The 22,869-nt window shown below is 40.4% G+C and overlaps 2 protein-coding genes across 5 annotated transcripts; one reads left to right on the plus strand and one right to left on the minus strand.

Moving 5' to 3' along the window:
- LOC6631840 (probable G-protein coupled receptor B0563.6) lies at nt 1-21,133 on the plus strand. 4 transcript variants are annotated; one of them, XM_070208980.1, is made up of 9 exons: nt 1-110; nt 236-1,109; nt 8,088-8,373; nt 9,783-10,006; nt 12,180-12,333; nt 17,128-17,277; nt 17,820-17,913; nt 17,976-18,573; nt 18,644-21,133. In XM_070208980.1, the coding sequence occupies exons 4-9, from the start codon at nt 9,854-9,856 to the stop codon at nt 18,746-18,748; spliced, it is 1,254 nt and encodes a 417-aa protein (XP_070065081.1). In that variant the 5' UTR covers nt 1-110; nt 236-1,109; nt 8,088-8,373; nt 9,783-9,853; the 3' UTR covers nt 18,749-21,133. The 4 variants fall into 4 exon arrangements, with proteins under 4 accessions (XP_070065081.1, XP_015026499.1, XP_070065077.1 ...); XM_015171013.3 differs by having other exon boundaries at nt 17,976-21,133; XM_070208976.1 differs by having other exon boundaries at nt 728-1,109; nt 17,976-21,133.
- A 124-nt stretch (nt 21,134-21,257) lies between these two features.
- Nucleotides 21,258-22,235, minus strand: Him (Holes in muscle). Its single transcript, XM_032439558.2, has 2 exons — nt 21,785-22,235; nt 21,258-21,714 (listed from the first exon to the last, which is right to left on the minus strand). Exons 1-2 carry the CDS (start codon nt 22,064-22,066, stop codon nt 21,409-21,411), a joined length of 588 nt encoding a protein of 195 aa, XP_032295449.1. The 5' UTR covers nt 22,067-22,235; the 3' UTR covers nt 21,258-21,408.
- Between the last annotated feature and the right edge of the window lie 634 nt (nt 22,236-22,869).

The raw sequence follows: 22,869 nt of genomic DNA on the forward strand, positions 1-22,869 counted from the left end.
CAACCGAACGGCTTGGACGTGCAGCAGCAGTAACAGCAGCGAATCAGGAGCAAAAGAGAACAGCAGCAGCAGCTTTTTGGCTGGCAGTTTTAAACTTTGAATGGACAACGGTCAGCAGCATCAGGAGAATCTCAAAGAAAAAAATAATAATAATCAAAACGTTTTGTTATTTTTTTTTTTTTGTTTTTTTTTTTATAAATACATATTTCTTGCTTGTTGCTGATAAATACTGAAGGCTGGCAGCAAAGTGAATGACTTTTGATTGGCAGCGCGAGCGACCGTGCAAAAAGTTAGAGTGAATAAAACAGAAGTGCATGAACATGCAGAAATGCATATTACAAAAAAGATGTTTTTTTTTACATTCATTATTCTGCGACATTTCTGTGGCAAATATCAAGCATATTGAGTGTGTGTGTGTGTGGATGTAAGCTTGTACGTGCGCGCGTGTGTCTGTACGCAATTGTGTGTGCGTGTGTAGTTACGTGTTGTGCATTTCAAATTGGCAGTGAGCGCTAGGCGCACAAAAAGAATTACTTTGCGCGCTTAAAAGTAGGCAACGGAAATGCAACCGACCGAGCTTGGCTGGCATTTCGAAAGTGTCGCTTTCATGTGTGTATGCGTGTGTGCGTGTGTGTGTGTGTGTCTGTGTGTGTGTGTGCTCGCGCGTGTTACTGCATAAGTTCTTACAGTGCCACGACTTAAGTGCAAATTTATGTATTTTTAATAGACAGCTGTGCATGGCAAAATAAAATATAATAATAATTAGCTCAGAAAACAGACAGCTCATAGAATTGCCAGCAGCCCACCGACACACTGCCAACTAAGGAACGTCCACTGCCACAATAAACTTTAAGACAGAAACATTTAACAACGAACGCAACGAAAATTACTGCCAAAAACTTAATCATGTACAAAAAGCAAGAAAACAGCAACTAAATTGTTGTAGCAACATTTTTTTTTTCTGAGTTTTTTTTTCGTTTGTTTTTGTCTGCTGAAAAAGTGCCCCATTCCAGCAGCAACAAGAACAACAGCAACAGCAACAACAATTTAGAAGCAGCCAACGTGTTCACAATTCCGTTAAAGTCGCTGCTCCCGTTGCACGCCGTGTGGTAAGTTGACATTCCATTTCCATTTCCATTTTCATTTTCCATTGCGATTTCGAGTGCACTTTCAACGGCATTTTGTTCCAGCTCACCCCAACAAGCTCCTAACGCCGCTTGACTCCTAAGTGCATCTGCATGTTAGCATGTGTTGTTGTGTGCGTGCGCGATTGTGTGTGTTTGGTTGTGTGTGTGGTTGTGTGCAGGCGTCGGGGTCAGCGCGTTATTACAAGTTATGCGTTTTGGCATGGCACCAACAAGCCAACAAGCCAACAAGCCAACAAGCCAACAGGCCAACAATCTAACAATGGCAGGCAGCTGATGCTACTGCTGATGCCACTGTTGCAGTTGTCCCCGTAAAAACAGCAGCAGCCAGCGCAAAGAAAAGTCACGTTGCCAATGGCAATGGCAATGGCAACTGCTAGTTGGACCCCAAACAACAAACTATATGAGAACAAGAAGCAGAACTGAAACGAATGAAAGCTAATTTTGCCTTAGACTCTGTCCCTCGCTCTATCTCACTGATTCTCTATCTCTGTCTCTGTCTCGTTCCCTTTCTCGCTTCTCATTTAAACCATCGAGCTGCTTATTTGCTGCCACTGATAGCAATTGGCCAAGTTCTCTTATTGCACTCTGCAACGGAGAAACTTTCATCAAGCCAAGGCCAATTATTGTCATTTACGAGCGGAGCCAACCAAATTGAACACAGATACAACAAAATTCATGTGTGGCTGTTTGTGTGTGTGTGTGTGTGTGTTGGTTAGTAAGTAGGTGCACATTGTTGACCCGTAATAAAAGTATAAACTATTCGCATTTTCAAAGACTACAAATTATAATGTATATATCGAGTAGATGGATAGACGACATTTTATACGCCCAATAAAAAATGGTAGTTGAATAGAATTAAGCTTTAATACCAACAGAAATCTTCCATTCGTTATTTTATTTATTTTTTTATTTTCTTCATAAGGTCGTCCGCATAAATGCAGTTGTCAAAGCCAGACAATTTGACCACAATATCTGTTCGTTTGTTCGTCATTTCTGAGCTTGTAAACATCAAATTTATTTATTACTATCCGAATTATTCTCGATGTCCACAAATCAATGTTAGTATCAAGATCTAGCCTCAGCTAGAAGAGTCTGACAGCCAGGTCATTTTAAGTCCAAGCTTATTTTTCTATGGCAATTAGCTTGAATAGTCATACCCTGACTTGAAAATCGCATCCTTACTCAGTTTTAAGTGGTGCACTCATTTTTGATTCAATTAGCAAAAGCCATTGCGCTGAGCTGAAGCTAAATATAGTGCACTCTTGGCAACAATTCTTGCGAGGTTAAATTGCTTTTAAGCATAATTAGCACACATGTCATAAGCTCCTAATTATTCCCATCCTGCACCACTTGGCTGCTCTTATGAATGTACCAAAATAGCTTGCCGAGTGCCACTGCAGTGCCACAATGCAGGTTAATCCTTAAAAGGATGTCACTTGACTGATGACTGCTAAGATTTGAAAGCAAGCAGCCACAGTGGCATTCAAGGTCCATTAGTGCCTGATGCGATGGACCTGAAAGAAAAAATAGAAACTGCGGCTACATTCAGCACGCCGAAGATTAACTACGCTTGTAGGCATGCGGCATAGATGTGCCTTTCTATCCGACCGATTGCTCCAACGCAATATAGTGGCACGATTTGATTAAGATTTGCGCACATATCTAAATAATAGTGCTGCACATAACTGATATATCTTTAAAATATCTCGATGGGCAAAATGAATTGACACGTATTGCCAAACACACAGATGGCATGCCTACCTCGAGTCGGCCATAGATACTAAACAAGAATATACTTATATACTCAATGTCCCATATTGGGCGTTACAAACTTCGTGTGAAGACTCGAATGCCCTCAAGAAGGATATTAGAAAGCCTAAAAAGTCACAAAAGACACTTTGAATGCTTATTCTGGCGGCACGACCGAAGGAGTCGCTCGCAAGATATTTTGATAACTGCCCAGCGACAACGTCAACGGGTCAACCCAATTTATGGCTGTCTTTGTGGTTGATGTTGTTGTTGCTGGCGTTGTTGTAGCTAACGCTGCTGTGCATACAAATGTAAATTTCAATTGAGAATTAATCGGCCAGGGCAGGGCAGGCGTTGCACGCGTGTCACGCGTGTCACGTGCCACAATGAAACCGCGCGACCCTGAACGACTTTTCTGATGACTTTGCGATAAGTCTTCGATTAAAAACTCGCCCATTATCAGAAATAGCTACTCAGCAGTTTGCTCGTCCTTGCGAGCAAAAGTTTTGCGGCAAGTTTTCATCGTAGTTTTTTTTTTCAAATATTTTTACTTGGGTCTTTTTTTATTCGAAGACGTTGGCGGCAACTTTATAAATTCCCTGGCGCCTGCGAGTATGGAACATCTTCCTCGGCATCTTTTTATTTTTCCTTTTTGGCAGCAGGCATTTTTTTGTTTTTAAATTTTAATTAAAAGCTTAATTGGTTGCCACACCTAAGAAAATTAATATAAGACGATTGCGTAATTAAAAGAAAACAACGAACAGGCTGTAGTTGTTGCATGCATACATACAATATATAAAAATAATATATATGGTATATATATATATATATATATATTTATCTATATATATGTATATAATTGTCTTACGGTCCAAAAAGCTGCAGTCTGGCAGTTAGAGTCACGCCTCGAACCTTCGACTCGTTGACGCCTCGTACAGGCAGCATAGAAATTAAAAACTTAATGGTCTGGCAAGCAGACACTCGCTCACACACCCAGGCACACACACGCACACACACACAAAAACATATGCCAATGACGCGCAAAACGAACAGTGTGTGGCAACAGTTCTCCCATTTGACAGGATGTCAAACAGGAATAATATCTGTACAACGTTTTAGTAGGTGAAGTACGCGTAGGTTCACACAGCTAAGTTCAATGCAAATATTGACAGCATAATTTTGCGAGACACATTGATAATTTCGCATTTGCAGTACAACAATATTAGTCTGTACAAAATATGAATACTGAAATTTTACTTGTTTTTTACTTACATAAGGACAGCGAGTGTAATGGACGTAGTTCCAAAAGCAATAGAGTCTATTTCAATAGACATAGAGTCTATACTAATGATGATTTTTCGGCTTCAAGATGCAACTGTATTAATTAATTTTATAGCAACAATTGAACGTATTCAACTCATGGTCTTTTGACCAAAATTACGAACGAAACTTCAAGGCAGGAAGATTCAACCGTAAACCACATAGCCGACAGTTTGATTTGGTTCTAGAACCTCATTAGTTCAAGTACGAGCCTCTTTTTTCACACTTTTCAATTTTCCATCTAATTTGCCCATCGTACATTGCAATCGCAAAAGCTCTTTGTTGCTTCTTGAAAAAATTAGACAGAATACGTGATCATTTTAAAATTAGCAGATTAAAATGGAAGGACGCGCTCTTAAAGACAAATAGACATTTCTGGCCAAGGCAAATTAGATCTTCGCTCTGATTAGGAATATATATTCTATGGAGTGAAAGGCGAACTGCGGTTGTGTTCTACTGAGTATTCAAAATATCAATCAAACTTGCGATTTTTATGCCAGTTGAACGCGGCTGCTGTTGATTAAAAATACATAAAATAAAATCAAAATTAAATACAATTTCGGATTCGTCTAACTTTATGGGGCACAGAGCACAATAAACTTGAATTCAGCAGAGCGCAGTGTGTTGTCGCCTTTAAGTCAAAGTTTTTTTTTTTATTTGTTGACGTCTTGAGTTGATTTCCTTTTTGATATGTGGATTTCTTACAAACTTAATTTGTGCTCTGCCAGCGTGGGAATGTTCTACAATATTCCATTTCCTCTGGTCCTTTGTCCTGTGAGCTGTCCCTTGAACGAAGCTCGTTTTGTGTGTAAATTAAAGCCAGCTCTACAATTTAGGGGACATTGGCCATCTACCCGCTGTCAGGCAAAACTGCAGGCACTGTGGGTTGTCCCGAACAGGACACACGACTAAGCACACACACTCTCTCACATACACACACACACATAGACACACACACTTGTTCACCACACAGGCAGCCAAATTCACACAGATATTCATCTATGTCGCACATCGTTAAGCGCTGCCAGTTTGACTTAATTTGCGTTAAACTTTTTTGTTAAACATATCATTCGGTCGGCAGGCCCAACAATCAGGAAGAAAAAAAAAAAGAAGCAAACACACACCAAGAAGCGATGCGGGAAACACAAACAAAGGCATTAATCATGCCAGCGTAGAGCGAAATACATATATATATATATATATATATATATATACATATATATATGTTAAATATATTATATATAGAAACATAGAGAAAAAGGCGCACGCAGTGAGAGTGAGAGGGCGACAGAAGGGTACACTTAGCTGGCTTAAATTAAGCGAAATGGAGTCTTCAGAGGGTTTACTAAGCGTTTGTTTAGATTCTCTTAGTCTCTGCGGTCATTATATCGGGTATTGGCAATAGCCTCATATGTCCTGGCCTAACAGCGAAAATCATGGTAATACATTGCACACTCATGTGTGTGTGTCCGTGTGTGTGGGTGGGTGTGTGTAAGTGTGTTTTCATAAATGACAAACTGTTTTTGGTTAAACAGAGGCCCAAAAAAATGAAACAACCCCGAAAAAACAGATCCCAATGTATATATATACATATAGAACAAACGACAATCAAATTTACATGCTACTTAGCAATAGACAGATACTCTTTCCCAATCAAACTATCTGAACTGTATGAAAAATAATAGAGCAAATCCGTGTGGTCTTGTTCAAAGTCCGTCAAAACGATGTTATCTGAAATATACAGAGCATATGTATTCCCGAGCACATCGCCTTTAGTCTTTCAGATATACCCTAGTTATACTCTATTAATTGAAAATACGAAAAAGTGCACAAGCATGGCAGACAGTGACAAAGCGGAAGGTGGGAAAGGCACGGGCTGCGGGCGGTAGGTGGTTTTGTGCTTTTTACAGAACCTTATTTATTTACCAAATGAAAACTTTTGGCCCGAAACTAGACCGCAATAACTGTAAGTGCTCAGCAAACAGAGTCCAAAATGCCCAAAACTAACAAGCGACGGCAACGCCTACACCAACTAAAGAGCGAACCCCGCCCCCGCTTGCCCCCCTGCACGCACATCACCTGGCCTTGCCCGGTCACAGCACCAGAGGTCCCAAACCACCCGCAACCCGCACAAATCATTCGTGTGTGTCGAGTATCCTGGCTGGCGAATTATTATGATAATCGCTGGCAAAACCATTGCGACATCCTTCCCAGCCAGCAATGCAATATGACAGGTTGCTTGTAATATTCCACACAGCTGACCCGTCGATGCGTGCGACAGCGTAGACTCCGTGTCCGAGGTATTCGAATAGTCTGCCAAGCTGCTAGTCAGCCAGTTGTCGCACCTTTGAAGTGCCAACAGTGTTGCTAAGTCGCGATTCATTCACTCTTTCCCACAGTCCGCCAGTCAGTCAGTCAGCTAGTCAGTCAGCCAGTCAGCCAGTTAGCTGGAGAGGGAATAGCTTTTATGGTTGCCTTGGGGAAATTAAGTTTGTGTCATGTTTTGTGTCATTCGATCTCCCCCGACGGCAGCAGGAGATTTGCACTTCAGCGTAGCACACTGCGTATGCGTGATGTGTGCCACATGCAAATAGCACAAAGTGTTGCATACTTATGCGCGCGTACAGCTAAGCGAGCTGCGAAGGGGTACACTAAGTGGAATCAAGTACGCTGTGCAATAAGATATTCCAAGAAATTACGCTTAAATGATTACCGCAAATTGTATTATTTTAAAGTTAACAAGCCGAGTGTCAAAAGAAGTAAAAAATATTAATATAAAATAAAATGAAGTAGGGCAAAGTGAAAAAATGTATATGAAAATTTCGAAAATATATATTAAATAAAATGCAAAATAAGAAGAGAGCATGAAAAAAATAATAAAAAATAGTTAAATATGTCTTCGCCTCTCTAAAGTTCAACCTCAAATCGTTTTCTTGATTTGCAAAACATTGCAAGACATTGGAATCTTCATTAAACCTTTCTCTAACCTATTGAGCCTGACTATGGAAAAATACCATTGTACCCAAAAATGTATTATTCAAAAAGCTTGGTCCTAAAATAACCGCCCCACTTTTATTGCAAGGCAAACCAAGTGCTTTTTCAAATGCGGGCCTTTCTAAATAATATTTAGATTATTGAAAACACATATACTCCATATACTTGTCTGACAAAATACTCAAAGATTCAATACCTAGTAATATCAAGAAGCTACTTAAGTTGAATTTAAACCAACATTTTACAGAGTCAATCGTAGCCAAGCACCTTTAAGCATAAGCACGTTTATTGCTTGGTGAAGTTGTAAGAAAACTCATCTATTGGCCATCATTTTATAGCTCGAGGTACTGAGCACTCGCGCATATTTCATATTTGTTCAGAAGGTCCTTGTCCGCTATATTTAAAGGCGTTCGTCCTTATTGCCTGGCTAGCTGCCGTCACCGGCTTCTGGTTGGGCAATTTATCAAATATCTTATATGAAACTCTGTAGCTGTCAGCGTTGATTTTAGCGCTTAGTGTGTTGTTGCTGCTGTGTGAAGCTCCATCTATATGTGAGTGTGCTTATGGACTGTGGATGGCGGGCGGTGGGCGTTGCAGGCGCGTGTTGACTTTCAGTGACGCGTGAATATAAAACACACCTGTTGCCAGGGCCTCGGCTACTATGTGCGACGTCGACGGCGTCGTTTGTATGACACGTAAGGTGGGTCCATAGCCCCTACTCCAAGCTCACTTTGCCAAGATCAAACGCCGGGTGTTGGTGTACTTTAGGGCTTCCTCTTGCACAATAAAATACAAATAAAATACAGTGGCAATAAAATGAAGTTTGCTGGGACTCCTTACTAAGCGCATAACATTTAATGCTACTTATCATTGCAGAGTGCCCATTGCAGCGTGTGAACAACATGCAACATGTGTCAGCAGCAGCAGCAACAGCAGCAGCAACTTCAACAACAACGGAAACTGCCTCGACATCCGCTCGAGCGCTTCAAATACTAAGAAACTTTCAACAAACACAGAAGTGTGCATTAAGGACCGCTAGAGATCCTCACAGAGGGGTGTAAAAGAGCTTACACCTTTTTCCCGCTTCCAGCTGTGGCAGCAATTAACTGATCGTTTGAGCCCAGATCAGATTAATCACCACGGAGGGCAGTCCAGACCAGAGGTGAGCTCTATCAGCTATAAAGTATGTATCATATTGATTTGCATCCCACATATATACTAATCAAATGTTCTCATTACACGCATTTCCATTTCAATTTAAAAACATTTTTCGCATTTGCACATAACAGCATGAACAGGACCGTTCATCCTTAAGCCTTAAAGGGCTTACATTTGGTTAACAAGAAGTTAAACTGCGTTTTGTGTTCTCATCCGCTTGTCAACGATGTCCTCTTGTCAACTTAACAACACCTCATCGACAACTGCAAACAATCGCATTAGTTTGTCAATGCTACCATGTATGTAATCCTTTTCAAGGGGACAATTCGGGGATTACTTCCTATATAACATATATAAATGTACTCTTACACGCGAAATCTACTGAAAGTGAAAAAGGTTATATTGGTTTTCTGCAACTGTATGTCTCAGGTTCCGTAGATGGCACCAAATATATTCCCCTTCCCACTAAAGTTATACATATATAAAAAAGCATAGCCGCAACTTTTGCACAAGTACACAAATACAACAGCTCGGCGCTGATTGCGGGGTAACTCCCAGTAGGGCATGCCCGCTTAAAGCACATTTACTTATTTGTTATTTGATAGTTTGGTGAACAGCATGAATACAGCTTATTTAATCCAAGGCAATGACACAGAATATGATGTAAGAGAAATCACAGCACAAAGTAATCAGCATTTAAAATTGTATTATAATAGTTTTATTTCTTTTTATGCCCATAAAGAAACATTTCCGCTTAACTGAGTCAAATGACGCAAACATTTCGCTGAGAATCGCTGTGAACTGCTTCGGCTCGCAAGCCTCGAGCGACCGTTTTAGGCATTGTTAAGGAGCGGGTTCCCTGGATAGGTTTTTATTCACTTTGAACATATTTACAGCCCACAATTATTTCCAGCATTTTATTTTTATATCTCTGGGCTGACAGTTGCTTTTCAATTTTTCGATGATTTGTTTGTGCCAATGGCAATCAAAGCCCCAATTGTTACGCCTTGGGGCATTGGGCGGGCTTAGGCTCCATAGGTATCAGGCTCCTATCTGGTTCCAGCCAGCTTCCTAGCCTATTTCAGCTTTTAGAGAGCGCTTTGTTTTTATTGCAAAGTGAACGCTTCCGTTTTCGCTAGTCGTGACTCTCTCTCCCTCTCTCTTTCGCTCTCTCTGTTGTGCTTCTTGTTCCAGTCTCCCTCTCATTCGCACACCAGTCGGTGTCGATATTGTTGTCGTTGTGGTTGTTGCTGTTGTTGTCGTCGTCGACGGTTTGCCATTTAAATTACATGGCTTCGACGTGGTAGAGGGCCCGCATTCATTCATGAGCTTGTCCCGCCAGCTATTTTTACACGCAATTTCTTTGACTCTGCTGCCTTTGTTCGCTTTCTTTACTTACACAAATGAAACTAGAATCTCATTGCGGATCCTTGAAGGCCCACACTCACACAACAACAATCATTGGCATCCGTCAGAGCAAAACTATGATAACAAGACTATACAATACCGAAGAGGATCCCGCCTACTGCTCATTCATCTGGGGCGCGAATCTCACCAGCAGCAATGACCTCGTCCTGGGCACCACCGCCAATTCGACCCACATTTATGCCAACGACTTGCGAGACGACTTATATGCGGTAAGTGGAAAATCTTAGAGAAATATGTTTGCCATGCTCTCAGTGTGTAACACGAGATGTACTTAGATTAGCATAATAATAAAATCAAATCAAACAAAAATGACAGCAAAATATTATTGTCAGTGCTTGGGCGCACAATTTTCATTGTTCACCTTTATGGTAAGGTATGCGGCAGCAAAAAAAAAATGGGTAGTAAATTGGTTGTACAGTTAACGCAGGGCGGACTTATTAATTGAAAGTCAACGTGTTGTTTAATTGAGAAAAACAAGACTGTACAACGTCACAAGCTTGTGTTATTTTCCGTCTAACTTTGCCATTATCAACTAATTGATTTCTATATAGTGTTTTATTTTTATTTTACTTGAAAATATTTTCACAACATGAATTTATTGTTCTTTTATTTTGTTAATTAGCCATAAGCCTATACATTAATTAGAGCAGACCAGTGTTGTATAACGTGCTCAGTAGCTTAACCTATTTTTTCTTTACTTGCATAAGCTATTCAAGACTATTTATTTACTAACAGTGGCTACCAAGGCCATCAGCTAGATATTAGCAGAAACTAGAGTGTATGAAGTATTTTGTGTACCCATAGCAAATATATCTATTAAATTGCAATTTGTGCACACAACACACATATTATATACTAACTGGCTTTTATTAAACATCATAAGCCTGTTGCATAGTTTTATGTAGGGAACGTTTATACCGCAATACGTGCTAGTTGTATTCCAGTGAATCACACAATTTTCCCATAAACTATAACTGAGTTTACTTTAAAAGCATGTCACGTTGGCAGCTGCATTTCAATCTGTTCTTTGAGCTAAAATCAAAAGCAGCTGCTCACAGCAGGTGCCTATGTTGTTTACCTCTTGCTTTTATTGCTATTAAATTACTATTTGTACACAAAGAAGAGAATTTTATTAAAAATGACAAGCCTGTTGCTTGTGGTTTGATATGAGTTTATGTTATATATGAGGAACGTTCATATATGTTCACAATATGTGGCAGTTGTATGCCAGTAAATCTCTCGGATTTTTCTCCCATAAACTATGACTGAGTTTTCTTGAAAATCATGTCATATTAGCAGCTTCATTTCAATCTGTTCTTTGAGCTACAATCAGTTATGTCAGAGGAAGGCACCTGCTGCGAACAGCTGCAGTAGAGCTGTTGCCTACTTTTCAGCGGCACACTCATAATGTGGTTGTTGTTGTTGTTTTTTTTTCCTCTTTTTCTAACACAGCTTATTAAACGATAGGAACGGGGAACGGGCTGGGTGGCAGCCAGGACGAAAGTCCTATTCAAGGCAAAAGCGAAATAACTCATTTCATAGCACAGCACGTGCAAAAAGTTTGCACACAAGCCGCTGCTGCCGTTGCTGCTGCTGCTGCTGCTGTTGCTGCGGGTGATGTTGCTGCTGTTGCTGTAGCTGAGGCTGTTGGTGTTGGTGTTGGTGCTGCGGGTGTTGCTGCTGCTGCTGCTGGCGCTGCTGCCGTTCAAAAGGTGCTTTGTGTGCAACTTTCGCTCAAGGCTGCAGAAAAGGCGAACTCAAGTGAACTGGTGGTGCCTGTCTATCTCGGCGTAAGGTACAAAAACCATAGTAAAACAACAACAACAACGGCAGCAGCAGCAGCAGCAGCAGCAACAATAAAAAACTTAACAAAAAGCAAAAGCAAACATGCTAAAAAAGCATGCAAAACATATTTACAATGCGAAAAAGCCAACCCACTCAGTGGGGCACGTGTTAAGACAGAGAGATAGAAAGAGAAAGAGAGAGAGCGAGAGCAGCAGCGTGACAGAGATAATGGGAGCGAGAGAGAGGGAGCTATTTAGATAGACAGTGTGATAGAGAAAAAGCTAGCACTCTGGCGTGTAGCATATAACTAGTGTGTCCGCATGGGCGTGTGGGTGCGTGAGCATAACAAGTCGCAAATAAAAGTGTCAAGTTGACTATTGAATTTTTATCTTTAGCAGCCCATCCGAATGAGCAGCAGCAGCGGGCGGAAGGGAGACAAAGTGTCAGTGGAGAAGTGGGTGCTAGAGCGAGAGGGAGTGCTGCATGATTTATGAGCCTTGGCGATTTTGTTTACTATTATTTTTATTATTATTATTACTTTTTATTGGTTGCGCTGTCGCTCAACTGTCTGCCATCCTTTCCCTCTGTTTATCGCAGGACGTGGAGGATCCGCGCACCGAATCTCTACGCGAATACTGCTACGGCCTCATGTTGCCCGTCATCTGCGCCCTGGGCATCATTGGCAATGTGCTCAACCTAATTGTTCTCACACGTCGCAATATGCGCGGCACCGCCTACATCTACATGCGAGGTAAGTCAGTCGGCGCCTGCTCCTTGCCCAAACATTGGAAACCTTTTCTTTCCTTTCTCCTTCTTCTGTCTCCTTCTTACGTCATTACGAAGAAATTCAATTTCATTGACTGTCTGCAAATGGCCACTTCACTGAATAATTGCCAATTTTAGTGTGTTGAAAGTATTTCATTCGCTTAAAAAGCGCCTCCAAATTCCACACTCAAATTGTATACATCGGAATTACTTTTTCTCGCTCAATCGTTACCATGAAGAAAACCATGAAAACAAAAACATTTACAGTGTCCCAGAAATAACATAAAATACACTGCAAGAATTAGCATCCCCTCCAAATTAACCATATATATTTGCTTAACAGCAAATTCATATGAGACTATGACTATGTAGACTAAGTCCATGGTTGCTGGTGATATTTTCAACACTTTAATTGATAATGTTCGAGTGGAAATAATATGAGTAATGATAATAATACCAATAAAAAATATAATACACTATGAAACAGCAATTGACCGAGTTTGATAAAACCAAAAAATTGCATAAATATTCAAAAATGTTATATTAAAAATTTGCAAAAACTTAAAAACGTCAACCACAAAATCTTAAGTAGAAACTTTAGTTCATTTTTAAATCAATTTTTCATTCTCTATGCAACAAATACATTTCGAGCAACATAGAACCCATGGAAAGCAATATGCTTCCGCAGTCCGATGTTTTCAACCTTGGCCAGAGTGTGTTCATCATAATCAAATAAAGAACTGTTGACGTTGGTTAAAATAACTGCAAAAACAAAACATTTTCAATAAAACGATTGATTTTTAGGCAAGCCCCGCACAGTCAAGCATACAGAGTGTTTTGTGTACGAAGCACTATGCTTAATATGTTCAATGAAATTGGTGTGTGGATAAAAATAGGATTTATTGTTATTCCGTTGCAAAGTGTTTTACATATGGCAAACATATAAATTACATTGGTTCAATATTGAAGAAAATAGAATCATATGCTAACGATATACATACATACTACAATTAAAAAGGACTTCCATACTAAAGCTCTAAATTATGCTGTTAATTCTTGAAAGCAGTTATGTGATCTTTTGGTCCGGGACACACACTGTCAAAACATCTGCACCGGGTCGTTTCACAGCTTTAAATCTAAGCCAGCTTCGATGGCATCCTTATTAATACTGTTTTTTCCATCGAGCTTTAACTGCTGCGCAACTTTAATGGGTAGCTCTATAAATATGGCTGTTTCGCAATTTTTAAATGTGTAACCGAAAATGTACGTACAATTTCTGAATATGGACGGAGAACGTGGTGTCCAAAAGTTTAAGGCTTAGAACTTGGCACAAGCAAAGCCGGCTAAGCACGCTAGTATAAATATATTCCAGCTAAGGCGCTTAGGCGTCTTAGTGTGGGCCTAAATGTTATTCCCAATGATTCCAATTAAATTCATATTTTGTATTAAATAAAAACGAATTTGTTGGCTTGTTTGAATATTAAAACTACAAGTTCAAATGTATTTACTCTTAACAAGAGCCGTAATTGGAATTAAAAAAAACTTGAGTCATAACTTCAATGCTCTTCCTCTTGTAATTTCAACTAATTTGATTTCTCTGTTCAGTTCACATAACAAATCTAGTTGAGGACCTGCTTAGAGCATGGGCGAGTCAGCCGAAAAGCGGCAGTGGGTGGCGGGAGTTTCACCGGGTTTGTTCTAGCATCACTTATGGACCAACTTATATATTTTTTAAGAGAGCAGCCATTAAATTGAAGTTTACAGAAGCGTAGGGTTTCGGTGCTCAACGCAGCTTCACTGTAATTGCATTAAATTGGCAGACGAACATTTTTGTTTATTCTCAACATTTGTTTACTTTAATCTCAGTTGAGCACCGACTTTTAGGATATGTACATATACTAATATTATATAGTGCATTCATGCGGAAAGGCTATTAAAATAACCATTCAAGTTAATTTAAATCCAATTTTAGAATGTAACTATAATAGCTCGTATTTTTTATGGTGTACTTTAACCAAGGTATGTTCCAGATACAAGCAGAGATACAATGTTGAGTGCTTGGAAAAAAGGTTCCTAATATTTTTCGAACCTGACTAGTTTAACTATGACACACTTCAGCTCTCTCACATCGATGCATAGGAATTTAATTTCATGTAAATGTATAAAAATAAGAAAACATATCTTTTCAATGAATTTCCTATTATCATGCATATATTCACACTTGCTTATACTTAAGAAAATAACCTTTGACCCTGCCCAAACAATGACAATGGCAAACTGTAGCTGTAATGGCTTATGGCAAACGAATATGCGTATGTGTATGTTTGTAGGGACTGGCATTAGGGAACCTTATTTGATTAGGCTTTCGGAAATTTATGTAAAGCCGCTAAGCTCCCCGGCGAAAGGAGGGACACCGGCCGGCATTGCGCCAAAAAGGAAATACGCGCAAAAAATGGCGAAACCTATTGGACAGGATGTTAAATACGTGCAAGCAACTAAATAAGTATATTGGAGGCTCGCTCGCTTTATGGCCTTTTAATTGATTAATGAGATGGCCGACAAAAAATGAAATATGTCAACGGCGCAGCATGTTGCCAATTCTTGTGCAGTCCGCAGTTCGCCTTCCGGCCGGCAATCAGTCAAGCGGCGTGCGCTGTGTCTGTGGCAAGGACTGGGGCAAGGACTCGCATTATTTGCCAGCTTCAGCTTCAAAGAAAGCAGCTCCGCAAATACGCGTATAAAATGTAAAATGCTTCAAATGTAATACGCATGCGATGGCAACATAATTGATTGCCTTTTGCTTGCCTGCTTGCCAGCTTTGCCAAATGGCGGCCGGAAGACACGAGATGCGGGATGCGGAATGCGGAATGCGACAAGCGAGATGGCAACTGCTAGCTGCTAGCTGATAGGTGATAGCTGGTAACTGGTAACTGGAAAGTGGAAAATGTTAGATGGTTGCCACTTACGGCTTTTCGTTAGCTGTGTAGCTGGGTAGCTGGGTGGCTGGATAAATGCAAAGTGAGGCCCTCCGCTTGAAATATCACCAGTCTCATCTCAACAGGCAAGCCGAGTGGCATGGCAGTAAATATTAAGTTGAATAGCCTTGCAGCAGTGCCAAACCTGAAACTGGTTCTACTTACAACTGGACTATCCCAGAACTGTAAGCTTACAGCTGGTTGCCAAGGCCTCTGAGTAATAATGACCGAAATCAGAGCAGTCATTTTATTAAAAAAAACAAAAATATTTTGCTGCCAGCAGCCTTTTTACGACGCGGTCCGTTGCCATTTGTCGGTCAATGCCTTCCACTGTTTGTCTGACTGCTTTATGTGTATTTCTTTCAGTGTGTGTGCGGGTGTGTGCGGGTGTGTGCGGGTGTGTGTGTGCTCCTACTGTAACGTGTATCAGAGGCACAGCACGCTGCCATTATTTGGTGCCAGTTTAGCAAACAAAAGTTATGCACTTGGGCTATGAAAGCTCTCTTTTTGTAGGGGCTTTCATGCTTTATGACTGACAGGGGAATCGATGGGGAAAGTTATCGGCTCTATAATAAACTAGAGTACAACTTTCAGAGGACACAGCAAATGCCCAACTTTACGCATTGTACATGAGCTCAACAAATCGAATAACTATTCTTGGTTTACTGCCACTTGAATTTGGGCCTTCTTTCTTATGTTATTTGCTAATGATTCGAGAAAGGAAATCTACATCCCGTCTACAGATATAAAAATTCAATTATTGAATAATTTATAAAGAGACGATTTTTTTTTTAAACCGGACATCTTTCTGTTTAAATTTTAAATTGCTGAAAGGAATACATCAATTTAAAAAAACATTCCCAGAAGAAGAGCATCAACTTAATGTGAGTGGCATTCCCTACGTAAGCTGGAAGCTGTTACCGTATTTCATATAGAATCTTTGTTCTTTGTTGGCCTCAAGTGAATGCTCAATCAATTGACCTTCACTGTTAAGCTGACAATCCTTTCGGCCTTCTAGTCAGTTAGTTTGCACCACAAACAACTTCTGTGTTGACTGCCAATAGAACAGATTTGTATAAATTAGGCCCATGTGCTGAATGTGATGAACGAATCATCATGTGATGGACACTTATCAAGCTTGGCGCACACAAAACTGACATTCATATTGATGTGGCATGTACCCAATTAGATGAACAGCATTATATATCATATGTGTGTGTTTGTGTATCTGTATGTGTATGTGTGTGTGTGTGTGTATATTGCTGTGTGTTTGCATCGCAGGAAGTCATATATCTAGCATTAAGCTTTGTTGGCACGACAATTTGTGGCATCAGAAGAGCGGGTCAAGTGGCCGCTCACGAAGCAAATATATAAAGTAATAATGTAATTATAGAGCCATAAACAAGTCGTAAATCAATAAATAACACACACACACACACACACACACACACACACACACACACACACATACGCACTCGCACACGCACATTCGCATTCGGCAATAAGTAGAAATAACATATCACAACAAAAACATCGGGCAACAACAGAAAAATTATTTATTCCGAAAAGGAACGCGAAATTAAGCAAACAGAGAACCGACCACCAAAAAGGAACAGGAACTCAGAGCCATTCATTCTGGTTGAAGTAGGGGGAGTTGTCTAGTGCCGGTTCCAGTTTCGTTAGCTTCCTGTTCGCGGCCATGTCGGAAGCGACGCCATAATTATGCCATAAACTCAGCCATAAAACAGCTATAATGTGAGCTTTACAAATTTTCCCGCTTTTCTTGTACTTCTCATTTTCCTTAGCCTACTCCACGGCCGCACTGCTTGCCATTGTCTTTGCCATACCCTTTGGCATACGCATGTTGGTGCACAAGGATCGCGGACAGTGGGAGGAATTCGGACCGGCATTCTATACGGCACATTTGGAGCTTTTCCTTGGCAATGGTTGTTTGGGTAAGTGTGGATAAAGCTTGACACCACAAAAGCTTTCTAAGAACTTAACAGACTGTTGTAAAACATACGCCCAACTATTCGAGTTCTCAGTAAACATTGACAGATGAAGTATAAAGGGGAAATACATATATATAAAAACATTAAATTATATCTGACTGCTTGGGAATGCTCGCTAGGAGATACCCTGTATCAAACCCATTTTCAAAGCTCAGAGTAAAATTTAATTGACTGAACCACTTTTTAAATCAACATTAAGAATTGATTACAATTGAAATATAAAAGAAACTCTTCAAAGGAAAACCCTGTGGATGCACCCCATGGTGCATCCAGGCCAGTTTTGAAGCAATGCTGGAGCTGGGTGTTGAATCGAGGCGGTAAAATACATGAACTGATTTTGTAGGCATCGAATTATCTGCACCCAGACGAACAGCAAAAAAACAAAATTACACACGACCAATATTGTACCTCTCTCAATATGTGAACAGAGTATACAGATATATAAGCAAAACAAATACATGCGCAACTCTTACCAATCCTTCCAGGCGTTGGTGTGATGATGCTATTGGTGCTGACCATCGAGCGGTATGTGTCCGTCTGTCATCCGGGATTTACTCGACCCGTGATGGGTCCACCAGGGTGAGTATTGAAGATGAAATTGCTAACTAACAGCTCCGTTTAACTTTGACTGTTTGCCACAGCGTGGTTGTGTTTCTCACCTGTTTCGCAACATTCATCATCTACTTGCCGAGCATCTTCCGAGGCGAACTGATCAAATGTATGCTGACATCGAACAACGTTTACGTGTACTTACGGCGGGACAACAACATCTATCAGCGCACCATCTTCTACTCGGTGTACAAGATAATGCTGGAGGTGATATTCAAGCTGATACCGACGGTTTTGATAGCGGGCCTCAATTTGCGAATCATGTTGGTTTATCGTCGCACTTGCGAGCGTCGCCGCCAAATGGTCCTCACCAGGGCGAACTATGTGAAGGACGACGATCCTCGTAAGTTTGCCGAAGAGCGACGTCTATTTCTGTTGCTTGGCAGCACATCGATTCTGTTCCTACTCTGCGTCTCGCCCATGGCCATACTACATATGACAATTGCATCGGAAGTGTTGCCCAGCTTTCCGTTTCAGGTGTTTCGGGCGCTGGCCAACCTGCTGGAGTTGATCAACTATTCGATAACGTTCTATATTTACTGTCTGTTCAGTGAGGACTTTCGCAACACTTTGATGCGCACCATCAAGTGGCCGTGGCTGAAGAGCAAGCTGTGCCACCAGGTGGATGAGGTGAGTGCTAGTCCGCCAGCTACGGCCACTGCTGCTGTTTGTAATCCAGTTTGCCCGCCCCTTCACACAGACACAGACCATAAAGGGCGTTCCAATGGTACGATTCGATAAGGTGACTTTGCGTAATCATCACATCACCACCACATCTGGCATTGGACGTTCGAGCAGCATATAGTCCAGGCTAACGCCTCCTCCTACGCCTGTCGCCACGCCTACGCCCACATCCATGCCCACAACCATGCCCACAGCCATGCCTACGTCCATCTCCAAGTCAAACTAAATCGATCCCCATCCCGAACTGCCTTTATGAATGCTAAATGTGCTCGAATTGAACATAAGTTCCGGTGCTTTTCGCCATATATATGTAACTCTAAATGCCGGAATACCCCCAACATTTGCCACATACGTAAACCTAGCTACACTTCTACAAACCCACATTGAGCTAATGAGGAGATGTGTTCAGAGCCCCTTACTGCAGTATACGATATATATCTGATCGATCAGATGACAGCGGAATAATTATGCTTGTAATTGCCCCAAGTCAACTCGACCATTTTAATATATCTTATGATCTTAGTTTTTTTTTTTTTTCAATTTTAGGATGGGGCTCTTATCTATATTAATGTGCATTCATGCATTTATTACTTATATACGAATATTATTGGTGTTGTTCAAGGTTTATGCTAGAAAAAAACATTTTAGAAAACTGAAGCAAATATACCAAATATGCATACTACATACATATATCTATAGCATATATCTTATATATGTTTAGATTGAATATTCATTACAGGTTATAAAATTGCAAGCAAAAGAATTTAGTAATTGATCGCCAACTGAGCTGAGGCTTTCCGGCCTTGGCCAGTTATGGCAAGATCTATTAGTAGACCCACAATTTTGGAGTTAAGGTGAATAAACTGAAGAACTGAAGAGAGCTTAAAGCAGTAGCATGAGCAAAAATAAAAATAAACATACGGAAGTCAGTTCTTGCGAGGCGAACAGAATAGCTGAGCGTTATTATGATAGAGCTCGCGACCCTTTAGTTTTTAGAGCATGAGCAAGAGCTTAGCTATAAAAATAAAGGCAGCGAACGATAAAGTATCAATATGCATTTAAATGGTCGTCATAGTATTTCAATACATAAACATAAACAAATACTTAAATAATATTACATATTTTTGTGTGTCACAGTTTCAAATCGATATAAAGAAATACCCCCCATAATGAAACACAATATAGACGATATGTGTGTGTATGTACTTCTATGTGGCCATATAGATGTACGAATAGTCTAGTTTTAGATGCATTTCAATGACAACAGAACAGACAGAATTGATCAATATAGAACGATTTATCGATGATATTTATGTAAACTGGTGTATTTATATATACTACAAACACAAGTAAACACAATATATTTATATATACGTATATGTATCTATTGATTGTAGTATTTAAGTGCGTGCAAGTGGATTTCCTGATTTCGATTTTTTGTGGCACACTGAAAACTTTCGTCAGACGAAACTGTTGCAAAATAATATATTGTTAAACTAATTTTAATATTTGTATGCTATTACATTAAGTTATATTTATGTCTAGTTGATAGAAATCGAACACATTGAGTGCATTTACATACTAATTCTGAGGAGGTCTAATCAGGCGATCAGACGATTCGCGACAAGAATCCTTTATAGCTATCCTGTTCTAGACCATCTCTAGTAAGACTTGATTTACCAACAATTTTAATTAGTTCACTAATGAAGGTATACCATATGTACGCTAGAAATCCCCAACACTTGCAGCACTCGTAGAAAACTTCAAGATAAATGTGTGTACCTAGAAAATAACTGTGCAAAATGTTGTCTACGTACAAGTAACTAAAACAGAACCTACTATACAAGAAACCGTATATACATATATATCTACAATATGCTTAACAACAGTATTTATTGGGAAGTCAGATAAAATTCCGACTAGGAAGCAGCATAGATGAGATATCAATGCGAAGAATTAAATGCAAACTATGCATTCGAATTTTTTTTTTTTGGCGAGCGCAGCTCAATAGCAAAAAACGAAAGAAGATATATTACTATACAGATATACATTTAAAAATTAATAAAAATATCTATATATATATACATATATATGTGTAAGCTGCGGCTCAAAATGAGTTTAAACACATTGAAACCCAATGCAAGGCAGGCACCGAAGTGAATACTTAAAATACGAATGCAGCCATTTGAAAGCAAACGCATAATTACGCATGGAAACCAAATTCCAAATATATTAAATAAAGATTTAAATAACCACATACACAAGAGAAATGCTGAAGGCGCGACAGCGAGAGCTGCGTCCTGAGGCCTAATACACAGTTCATAAACATTTACCAACCATATAAACCATTTACATATGAATTAAACAGTTTAAATTGGTGTCAATGTTCAATATTAAATACATTAAAAATTCAAGAAGATGCTAAAAAAAAAAATAAACATAAATAAGCAAATATTACATTTCAAATTCCATATAAATGTCAAACTAAAATTTTACAAACCCGATGCCGTCAAAGCAAAGGATTAATAAATTAATTCAATTCTTCAAAAATATTTCTCTTTTATTCGCATGCATTTTTCATATCTGCAATATGCATAAGCAAATCAATCGTTTTTTGTTTCCAGTAAAAAAATTTATTATCTAAGCAAAAAAATTTAAAAAAAAAATGAATAAAAGTAATTTGTGATTAGAAAATGGAAGAGCAACGTGAACATCACACGGCAGAGGAATATACAGTGAGCATTGCCTACAAATAACTGTGGGCAATCTTTAGTTGGCCGATTACCATGGTCGCCAAACCACCAAACGCTGCTTCACCAGCTCCGCCAGTTGGCGCTGCCGTTGTCGCTTGCGCTCAAAGATCTGATGGCGAATCTTCAACAAGATGCTAACTCGTGGCTCATCCGACGGTACCTTCGCTGTTGCCGTCGCTGTCGCCGTCGCCGTTGCTTTGCCCGCGTCTTCGCTGCACGTGCTCAGCTGCTCCATGAGCAGATCCATGTCGTGAGTCGTTGCCGGCGAGTGTGTTGCAGGCTGCTCCGCATACGCGCCCTGATTATAATCATACTGCAGCTTTAGGCACTGACGCTGAACGTAACAAACAAATTTTCGATTAACTAATAGCTCCCTCTGGCTTATAGAGCAGCCGCAGTCGTACCTTTTTGCGTGCCGCATTCTCGGCGAGAAAACGGCAGAGCTGCTGCAGCTGCTGCTCGGCAAGTGCATCATCGTGCTCCTGCTGCACGCGCTGCTCCTGCCGCTGCTCCTCAAGCCGCTGCAGTTGGCGCTGCTTGATGGCTGCTTGCACCTTGCACTTGGTGGCCGTGTTCAGCTCCACTTTGATGATCTGCTGGTGCCGCTGATGCTGATGCTGCTGCTGCTGTTGCTGCTGCTGCTGCTGCTGGCGTTGCTGTTTTAGTATTTTGTAAATGACACCCATGGTATCTATTGCTGGTATATATCTTTGGTTTATTGTACTCGCGCGCCGAGCTGCTGGCACAGACTGTCCAAAATTGTTGCCATATTCAGCTTCTTATATGAGCTGCAACTGCTGCTCCCCGAGAGAGCGGCAGAGAATGAATATCCGAATAAGAGCAACAGCGGGTGTGAGAACGGTTGCTGGTTTTTTGGAAAATGCATACCAAAAAAAGAATTACAAATAAAAATAAACCATAACTCACTCAGGGCTCATATGTGTGCATGTTCGTGTGCTTGTGTGTGTGCGTGTGGCACATTGCGCGCCAAACTTCAACTTGCCATATGAGCCATTGCTCAAGTGGAGTACTATTTTCTTCTCATTACAATGCCTTTAGCAACAACACATGTGGCGAGCCCGAGATAGCTAATAATAACACACTGCATACACACACTCACGCATACGCATACGCATACACGGTGTGTGCCTACACACAACACTTTCGTGGCATTGTCAGCGCATGCAACTACGCCCTCAGCCCCGTTCCCTGTTCCCGGCCGCATGTTCGCATGTTTGGCGCCCATTCCAAGTGTCGACTTGTGCTGCTGAGCCCGCCTTTTCTCGAATGCACGTATCAACACAAAAAGAACACTGACTTTACGCTTAAATTGGGCTTTCATAACTGTAGATAAAACGAATCTTGTAGTTGCGTTGCATCTACTTGCGTCTGCCCTAAAAGCTCCAATGCTTACATGATTTTGATTTCAAATAACGTTTTGCATTTGACAAACAAATTCATGGATTGAGCTAAATACGCAAGTTTTTAA

Source organism: Drosophila virilis, chromosome X, assembly GCF_030788295.1.
Source record: "Drosophila virilis strain 15010-1051.87 chromosome X, Dvir_AGI_RSII-ME, whole genome shotgun sequence".
Taxonomy (NCBI): domain Eukaryota; kingdom Metazoa; phylum Arthropoda; class Insecta; order Diptera; family Drosophilidae; genus Drosophila; species Drosophila virilis.

Bases quoted from the DNA above. Each gene is read 5' to 3' on its own strand.
- Him (XM_032439558.2), bottom strand. From the start codon at position 22,066: ATGGGTGTCATTTACAAAATACTAAAACAGCAACGCCAGCAGCAGCAG. The intron at 21,715-21,784 runs GTACGACTGCGG...TGTTACGTTCAG, and splicing joins AGAATGCGGCACGCAAAAAG to CGTCAGTGCCTAAAGCTGCA.
- LOC6631840 (XM_015171013.3), top strand. From the start codon at position 9,854: ATGATAACAAGACTATACAATACCGAAGAGGATCCCGCCTACTGCTCA. The intron at 10,007-12,179 runs GTAAGTGGAAAA...TGTTTATCGCAG, and splicing joins TGCGAGACGACTTATATGCG to GACGTGGAGGATCCGCGCAC. The intron at 17,914-17,975 runs GTGAGTATTGAA...TGTTTGCCACAG, and splicing joins CCCGTGATGGGTCCACCAGG to CGTGGTTGTGTTTCTCACCT.